Here is a 9,966-nt window from a genome sequence, read left to right as displayed (position 1 = left end):
GTACAGATCGCCAATGTGTCCTACATAGCCAATGTGACTTATCTTCTAAAATGTCAGGCAGAACATTCCCCTTCTTCCCCTTCCATAGGGTATCCTAGCATTCATCAGTAAGGTCTTCCCTCAAAATGGCCCAAGCAGGGATGACCAAGTATTAGAAGTCAATCCCCCAGAAAGAAAATAAACAATTGAATGGAAATGTTTCTAGGCTCCACTGCAAAGATGTGGTATATAAATGGATTCATGGTCAGGAAAAAACCTACCCAAGTTTGTAAAAATAAAATAATAATTTCAGGATTCAGACATAGTGCAGAACCTTTGTTCATGTTCAGTAACCTTGCTGTCTTTGATCATCCGGACCTGTGTTATGGCAGAAACCATGGTTACAAGATGCGGGGCCTAGGGCTGCTACTGTAATGTCTATCCCTCTGCGGTAGACATGGAACTAATAACAAAACAAAGGGACAAAACAAGGTTTCAGTGAACAAATTCAAATTTATTAAAAGAGAATGAAAGTAAATTAGTGAAACAAATACATTACATGGCAGAATTAGTGTGATAAAATATCCCATAGTGGTGCACTGGATATTGAGAGAAGGTCGGGAAGGATGAGATTTGGGGAATGGAAGATTCCAAAGAGGCTTTGCTTCTGGCTCAGTGTAGACAGAGAGGGGAGAGAAAGAGGGTTATGCGAACCAGCTCAGACTGAGCCAGGCCTGTTTTTGGTGGCCCGAGGATGAACCAGAAAGGCCCTCAAAAGGGGTGTGTGTGTGCCAGTCCAAGTTAGAATTGAACCCCCCCCCCCATTTCATGGAACTGGCTGGCAGGCTGGCTCGGCGGGGGAATATACTTGTAAATGGGAATCCAGCTGGGATTCCCCTTTACCTATACAGGGGATTTCCTAGATTAAAAAGGCTTTCCAGTTAAAACTTTAAAGCGCACGTGTGGGGAGTGGAACTCTGAGTTGATGAGTCGAGCCACCCAGGCTCAGACTGGCCCACAGGGCAACAGGGCATATTCCCGGTGTGCCACACCCTGCGAGGTGCCCCTGTGCCCCAATTCCCACCTTTAATTACCCATTCTGCTCAAAACCCGGCGCCCTCCCCACAAACATTCCCCCGCCCTCTCAGTGCCCACAGTCCGGCCTGCCACCCCCGCCATTCCCAACCCTTTGGGCCGCCAAAACCCTGGAAGGCTGTTCCTTGGCCCCCTGGAATAGACACACGAGGACATGTCTGAATGAGCTGCAGCTGTGTTTCCACTGAGACAGGTGGATTTACTCCATAGTGGTGAACCAGACGTTCAGAGTACGACAAGGCTGTATACTTTCTCCCTTTTTATTCAATTTATATGCTGAACATATACTGAGAGAAGCTGGATTGGAAGAAGATGAGCATGGTTTTAAAGCTGGAGGAAGAAACAGCTATAACCTGCACTATACTGATGACACCATTCTGATCGCGGAGAATGCGGATGATCTGCAAGCTCTAGTAATGAAAGTCAAGGAGCACAGTGAAAAAATGGGACTATGACTAAATGTAAAGAAAACTCAACTGATGACAACGGGCACAGCAACCAGCTGGGTGGGGGGGACGGGAACTCTGAGTTGGTGAGTCGAGCCTCCCCCCCCATTCCCAACATTTGGGCCGCAAAAACCCTGGAAGGCTGTTCCTTCCTATCATTTTGATGGGAGGAATATGCAGAGGCATTGTCTGTGGGGGTGAGTGGGGTACATCTCCATGTATGCAAAAATACTATATTCCCCTCCAGAAGCTGTGTCAAAGGTGGAGGGCACTGCTATCATCCTTGCAAAGATTAACCCCCTTTGCTCCCCCACTGCAGTCGCAGAGATGAGAATGAACAGCAGCCATTCATGTGTGCTCAACACTTGTGAAATCTGTGGCCAGTGAACCATATTGCTGATCTGTATTCATGCATATTTTTTTCCACATTTCTGCACTCCAAGCACGTATTCCAATATGTGCCATTCATACACGATGCTTCTGGGAGCCCTGGTCTTCATCACTGTTCTCTCTAATTTTTTTTCATCTGAGTGTGGGGTGAGTTTGGTCTGAGTGACAGTTTCAAGGCAGTGTGTGGGCACCATGTGCATTCAGAGTGGGGCCTTCCTGATTCAACCTGTGCGAGAGCTACAATTAACTGAGCTTACATCAAAAACCTTGTGAACACATTCACACGTGCATACCATCGAGGGAATCCTGGTCAACATGTTGACTGTGCCCTGCTGCACTCGGCAGCAATGAATACTCCCACCCTTAAGTAGCCATTCTGCTCAAAACCTGGCGCCCTCTCCACATAAATTCCACCGGCATCTTATTGTCCCCAGTCCAGCCCTGACAGCACTTCTTAATATTGCCTTGGCTGTAATATGATATGTATAGCAAGTGAAAAAATTGGATTACTTTACTAAGCAAGTAAATAATTTATGTTTTAAAATTTACGTGCATTTTAAAAATTTGGGGCCCCTTTATGACATATGTTACAGGCCCCACCCTAGTTTAATCCGGCCCTGCTCCCACCCCAAATTGGCCTCCAGCCGAACACTGTTATTCAATCTACCTACCCAACACCAGCACTCTCCTGCCAAGTGAACGGTTCCTTCAGTGCCAACCTATGCCTGAAAGCCAAAGGACTCAGTGAGAAGTAGGCAAAAAAAGGCCATGCCTAGTGCCAATCTGGTGCGACCCAAAAATTTCCTTCTTGGCCCCCACAGGCAGGTCAGAAGGCTGTTCCAGGGGAAGGGTAGTCAGAAACCTAATAGCTGTCTCCCCTTCTAGCTGTCCTGCCAGCTCTTTGACCTCGGGGAGCACTGCCAACATCCCACGTAACCTTACTTTGCTCCTCTGCAATGCCAGGTTGGTCCAAAATAAATCAGAACTCATCCATGATCTGATCATGGATGAAGGGGCCGACCTGGTGTGTATTACCGAGACTTGGTTGAGGGAGGCTAGTGGCCCAGCCTGGTCCCAGCTTCTTTCTCCAGGATATTCTGTAGAGGAGAGGGTGAGGGGATGTGGGTGGTGGGGTGGAGTGGCTGTGGTCTATTATCCTTAAATATCTCCCTGTTAGGGTATCGGACCATATTGAATGTGTGTACTTGAGTTTGGGGACCAGGGATAGTTTGGGACTTTTGTTGGTGTACCGATTGCCCCGTTGCCCAACAGAATCCCTTACTGAGCTCACGGCCTTGTCCGTGGAAGTTGCGTTGGAGTCTCACAGACTTTTGGTGCTAGGGGAGTTCAATGTTCATTTTGGGACCAATTTGTCCAGTGCGGCTCACGAGTTCACCCAGATCTACTTCTCCATGTCAACTTCTTCAGGAGTTGGCATATCTTCCCTAAATGCCTGCCTGGAAGCAGTAATGGGCTGGATGAGGGAGAATAAACTGAAGCTGAAATCCCGATAAGATGGAGGTACTTACTGTGCGGGGTCAGAACGATAGAGACTATTTTGATCTACCTGTTCTAGACGGGGTCACATTTCCCAAAAGGAACAGGTTCGCAGTCTGAGAGTATTTATGGATCCACACCTCTCCCTGTTTTCTCAGGTTGAGGCAGGGACCAGGGGTGCTTTCTTTCAGCTCCTGCAGATACACCAGCTGTTCTCGTTTCTTTAGATCTGTGACCTCAAAAAAGTGGTACATCTGTTGGTAACCTCCAGACTTGACTTCTGTAATGCGCTCTACGTGGGGTTGCCATTGTACGTAATCTGGAAACTTCAGTTGGTTCAGAATGCAGCAGCCAGGCTGGTCTCTGGGTCATCTTGGAGAGACCTCGTTACTCCTTTACTGATGGAGCTACACTGGCTGCCAATAGGTTTCCGGACAAAATACAAAGTGCTAGTTATAACTTATAAAGCCCTAAACGGCTTAGGCACTGGTTATTTAAGAGAGCATCTTCTTCGCTATGAGGAGGTCCGTCTCCAGTTACTGCCAACTCATTTGGTGGCTACACAGAGATGGGTCTTCTCGGCTGCTGCCCCGATATTGTGGAATGCGCTCCCTGCTGGAATGTGAGCCTCCTCATCTCTGGCAATTTTTAAACAACTTCTGAAAAAACATCTCTTCAACCAGGATTTCTCAGCTTTTTAAAACTTGTTTTTAAATGGTTCTGATTATTAAATTGCTATTTTACAATGTTTTTAATTGTTAATCATTGTTTTATGCTTTATAATTTTTGTTTTAATTATTAACTGATTTTAATGGTGTTTTAATGTAAACCACCCTGGGACTTTTGGAAGGGCAGTATAAAAGTTTTAATAATAAATAATAAATAAAATAATAAATAGGAGGAATAGGAGGAAATTACTCAACAAAAACAACCAAAGACTTCAATGCCACAATTCTTTCCCCATACAAACTGCTCTCTGGTGTCCAGATCAGGTCTAAGAATAATAATGTAGCATTTGGGGAGGAAGATACAACTCAACAGTCCACCACTAGAGGCCAAGATGGAGAAGACCTCTACAGCCACCATGTATTTCTCTATGGTGCTCAAGTAGTTTGGAACAAAGGACATGCAAACACTGCAGAAGACCAGCATGCTGTAGGTGATATGCTTGGCTTCATTAAATTGTTTTAATGTTTATTTTTAGAATATTGTTTCAAAAATTTTAAATTTTGTTTAAAATTTCTTGTTTTTGTTTTTAACTAATGTTTTACTTTTGTTTTTATCTTGTTGTAAACCACCCAGAGACGTAAGTTTTGGGCGGTATAAAAATACGTTAAATACTAAATAAACAAACAAACAAACAAACAAACAAACAAATAAATAAATAAATTTAAATCCATCAGTAACATTCTAGCAAGGGAGGCCACAGTGAAGCTGATGATGGCCAGAAAACCCATGTAACAGACCCTTCATTGCACTGCACCATGATCTGGATGAATGTGGAATGCATGTCAAACACACGAGCTTCATTTGATGGCCACACACTGTGTTAGTCTGGTTGTCAGTCATTCTTTTTTCACCTAACCTTAAGTATAAGCCTGTCTACAGTTATCTCCCTTCTTTGAGAGAACTATTAGTCTGTGGCCCACACTGTAGGCTGGCTGACATCCAGTGCTGCATTCTGGGCACATGGTGCTGCCGGGCTGATGTGTCCTTCAAAGCAGTGCCAGAGCTGTTCAATATGGCTCATTGTTCAAGCAGCTCTTCCACAGTTCCCCCCATTGTCTCAATACCACCCAGACTTAGTCACTGATACCACCCATGTTGACTGTATTATCTAATCTACGTCTTCCTTCACTACTAATATGGGAATATAATGATGAGAGACATGGTGTTGAAGAACTAGAAAAGGCAGAAAGAGTCCAGTGTCTCAATATCGTTTCTTAACCAGTTGCTCTCTGGTGTTCAGATCAGGTCTAAGAATAATAATGTAGCATTTGGGGAGGAAGATACAACTCAACAGTCCACCACCAGAGGCCATGATGGAGAAGACCTCCACTGCCACCATGTATTTTCCCTTGGTGCTCAAGTAGCTTGGGACAAAGGTTATCCAAACACTGCAAAAGACCAGCATGCTGAAGGTGATCAGCTTGGCTTCATTAAAGCTATCAGGTAACTTTCTAGCATGGAAGGCCACAGTGAAGCTGATGGTGGCCAGAAAACCCATGTAGCCCAGGACGATGTAGAACATGGTGTTTGAGCCTTCATTGCATTGCACAATGATCTCACTGATCTGAGAGTGCATGTCAAACTCTGGGAAAGGGGGAGTGTTTGCCAGCCACACAGCACAGATTCCAGTTTGAATAAGTGAACAGAGAATGATGACTGATACTGCCAGCCTCTTCCCTATCCATCTCCTCAACCTGTTTCCCGGCTTGGTGGCCAGGAAGGCCAGAACGACAGTGATGGTTTTGGCCAACACAGAAGAAAGAGCAACAGTAAACGTGATGCCAAACACGGTTTGTCTGAGGAGGCAGGTCACCTTCCTAGGCTGACCAATGAATAGGAAGGAGCAGAGAAAGCAAAGCAGCAGAGAGAAGAGTAGCGTACAGGTAATGCTCCAGTTATTGGCTTTCACAATGGGAGTTTTGCGGAGCTGAACAAAGATCCCAATCACAGCAAAGGTGATCAGGGAAAAGAAAAGAGCAAAAGAAATCAAAACCGCTCCCAATGGTTCTCCATAGGATAAATAAGTTATTCTTTTGGGGATGCATTGATCCTGTTTCTCATTTGGACATTGATCTTCTGGGCACATCTCACACTGGTCTGCATCTGAAATACATCAACAAAGTCTTTGTTTTGTCAAGATAAACAAACATTGTTCAACTTTAACTGGAATCTGCTGACTGGCTTGTTTTACTACAGACCGGGTTGTTAACGTTTGCTCCCTCTCATGTGACGTTGATAGGTTTTAAGCTGCTCTTATTTTTGCTGTCCTTATAGTTTTTAATTTAATGATTTATTTCATTTTATCTGTGATCTACACTAGGGGTGTGCATTATGGATATTTGATGTTTGATTTTGCACCCAAATCAAAACACCCCTATATCATTTCGGATCCAAATCAGACCCATCCAAATCACCCCAGATTCGATTCAGTTCCGAATTAATCCAAATCCGAATATGAACTGATTATCATCCAAAAAACTGGTCCTGGAGACAAAAGAGTGGGATGGGATGGAAGTGCCTAATGGGTGGAGGCTACCACTCAAATTATAGAGGACTTGAGCAAATGGCTGATTTTTGGTGATTTTTTTGAAGTTCACACATCTTTAAGATTTTCTCCTTCATGTCAAGGGGAAAGGGATGGCCCAGGGTGGAGTATAGTTGGTGGTAGTGCCTAGTGGTGGCAAGGAAGCTATCAGAATTATTTCTAAGGAATTGGGAAAAGGGCTGATTTTTTTAAAAAGTGAATTTTAAAATTTAAGTGTCTTTAAGGTTTTTCTCAATAGGGAATGATGGAGGTTTCAGCAAATGCATCTCTTCACATAGGGGGGAAACGGGTGGCCCAGGGTGGAGTGTGGTGGGTGGTAGTGTCCAAAGGGGGCAAGTAAGCTACCCGAATTATTTCAAAGGAATTGGGCAAAGGGATCATTTTAAAGTGATTTTTGAAGTTTACGCGTCTTTAAGGTTTTTCTCAATAGGGAATAATGGAGGTTTCAGCAGCCCCATAACTGCACTTGGGGGGTGCTGGGGTGGCCCATGGTGAGTGGAGGTGTAGTGCACAGAGGGTACTTGAGTTCAACAGAAGTATGTTGAGAAATTCAGTCATCTATTTGATGTAGAAAATAAGATAGAGTATTTTAAACATTTGGATTTGGTTTCCCAATATACATATTTTTACCAGTCTGTATTGAAATCCTTCCCGCAGGACACTGAGCACAATCATAGCAACAAACTTGTCTTCCCTGCTGGGCAATCATGCTGGATCCAAGATGGCAGCTCTCGACACACCGGGAACGGGGTTGCATCTAACAGGAACAACAAGGAAGTATGTTCTGATTCCCCCCCACTTCTATTATTCTCAAAACCAAATATCCAAATATTCAGGGTCTACTCCGTGAACCAGGCAAAAGCCAAGTTGGGTCTAACTGGAGGCAGACAAAAAGAGGTCAGAGGCATCAAAAATGGTCAAGGCAAGTCTGGGGTCAGGCTGATAATTTCCTCTGTCGGGGGTGGAGGGAGGTCACCTGGACCCTACTGCTGGAGTCCTCAATCTGAAACTCCTGGAGCATTGCCCAGAGGAGAGAAACAGAGCATCCCCCATCAGGGCACTCCATTCCTTTCAGCCCATTTCTCCCTCCCAACCCTCTTGACTCCTGATATTGGAGCTGGGTTGTGAGAAAACCCCTTAAAGTCAGGGAACCTAGCAAGGTGAGGCGGGACAGGACTTCCATACCTCTTTAAACTTGTGGTTCCATACAGTAGCACTTCCATCCATGGTGAACCATTTTCCTTCACGAGCGAGGGGATCCATCCTTCCATTTTGGACTTTCTGGAAGGTGTCATTGGGGAATGTGACCAAGTTGATGATATCGTATCCTGATGGCAGGCTCCCTTCCTCATCAAAAAAGATTTCTTCCCCAGCACTATTGTTGAAATGGATATTGCTCAGAAAAGCATGAAGCTAATTGGGAGGAGAAAAAGTTCACACCCTGGGTTAAATTGTGGAAAATTTCATTAACATTATCACTTTAACCACAAATCCCTTGATCACCAACTGGAAGATGTCACTGAGAAGATATACTATATACCTATCAGGAATATACCTTTAAGCATGTTTATATTGGTAGCAAGCCACTGGAGGCAATAGCAATATCTGTTGAAGAATATTAAAGGATCTTACAGCAGTGAATATTCACATATAAATTAAAACATCAAACAATACTGAATATTGAATAAACATTTACAAGATGTTTGATATAAGGTTTTCTTCCTGAAATTTTTTTTTTGAAAAGCATAATAATTGTGCCACCCCATAAAAGGGCAATTTGATTCAATTTCCAATTGAATTTCCCAAATTCAGATTCAAACCTCCATTTAGCCATGAAGTTCATGGTTGATTCTGTGTGATTCTGAGTGAGTTCCTTCTCTCTCAGCCTAAGCTACCTCACACTGCTTCACCAGTGCTTTGTTAGTCAGGATGTCAGTAACTGCATGCCACAATCAGACATTATATCACAGAACTGCTATTATGAGTTATGAACTAATGCAATGAGAAGTGAAATGCAAACAAGGAGGAGGAAATACATACAGGCCGTAACAGAAGACTCTTTTCCCCGAGTTTCTCAATTTCCTTCTGTTTAGTTTTCGAAGAATAAATAGTATGGAGAGCATGTGCTACAGCATAAACAGCATTGTAGATGTTATAGCTCTGCCCAGACATGCCCATTTCAAGCACAGATTCAGGGAGGCTCCCCAGTTTCTCCTCCCCAGTGCAGTTGTCATGATTTGGAACATATAAGCCATGCTTTGGGAGTGAACAGAAAAATGCAAACATCCAGAACTGATGGATGAAATATATCATAGACTGGTATGGCGTTATGTTCTCAAGAAAGTCCTGAAATCCTGGAACCACTTTTGTGTGAAGTGTGAATGACAAAGAACCATTTAAGGATTTCCCTGTGAATTTATTCCATGAAGAAAGAGTTGTGCAATCCCACTGAGCAGTTATGAGCCACACTCTCTCCAATGGAAGCTTAAGATCAAATTCGCAGTATTCGAAGATTATTCGTAAACCCTCCACAGAATGAATATCCCCATAGACAAGAACCACATTCATCTTTGCTTCCTTCCAGACAGCATTAGCTATTTCCAACAGCATTTTTTTAGTGTGTGTATTTAATGTGTGACTCGTTACTTTTGGAATGGATTGTGCCAAAGCAATACAAATATTGCTGTGGAGAAGTCTTGGTCTCATATTTTGAAGAAATGTTTCTCCACTGTCATCATCTGATGTGAGCAGACCGATCCAATTCCACTTGAAATGCTTCAGCAGAAAAATAATCCCGATATATTGAAGGTCTTCACTTGGAACCATCCGGAAGAAAAAAGGGAACCGGGTTTGATCACTTAGCACAGGGTCAAAAGATCCATAACTCAGCTAAAAGGGGGGGGGGATTGTTTTTTGTTTTTTAAAAACAGTATTAAAAGGACATCCCTTTGTTCTTGATCAAGGTATTTCTTCTTCAATTCACTAAATTTCAGCTTCCATCAAATATTACAGATAAGACAATACTTCTTTTTTGAGTAGGAACTACTGGTACCATTGAGTCTTATACTGGGATAGGATTCTAAACAGGATGAAGAAAGATTAAAGACTATTCCTACTTGAAAGTGAAAGCTGGGGCAAGGTTGAAACACAGTTTGAAAGAAAATGTGTTCAGGGGAGTTGTGGCTGTAGTATTGAAAGAAAATGACAATAATAATGTATTGAAAACAAGACATTGCACAGTGGACTGAGTAATTATTCCTTAATTTTTTGAGAAAACACTCTAAG

The 9,966-nt window shown here is 43.3% G+C and overlaps 1 protein-coding gene across 1 annotated transcript; it reads right to left on the bottom strand.

The window, feature by feature from the left end:
• Window positions 1-4,584: 4,584 nt before the first annotated feature.
• Window positions 4,585-6,284, bottom strand: LOC128328919 (vomeronasal type-2 receptor 26-like). Its single transcript, XM_053259162.1, has one exon. The coding sequence runs from the start codon at window positions 6,220-6,222 to the stop codon at window positions 5,338-5,340; it is 885 nt and encodes a 294-aa protein (XP_053115137.1). The 5' UTR covers window positions 6,223-6,284; the 3' UTR covers window positions 4,585-5,337.
• Window positions 6,285-9,966: the final 3,682 nt, after the last annotated feature.

The sequence above is a fragment of the Hemicordylus capensis genome, chromosome 6 (assembly GCF_027244095.1).
Source record: "Hemicordylus capensis ecotype Gifberg chromosome 6, rHemCap1.1.pri, whole genome shotgun sequence".
NCBI lineage: Eukaryota > Metazoa > Chordata > Lepidosauria > Squamata > Cordylidae > Hemicordylus > Hemicordylus capensis.
The sequence above is the reverse complement of the archived record's forward strand: the minus strand, read 5'-3'. Positions and strand labels throughout refer to the sequence as shown.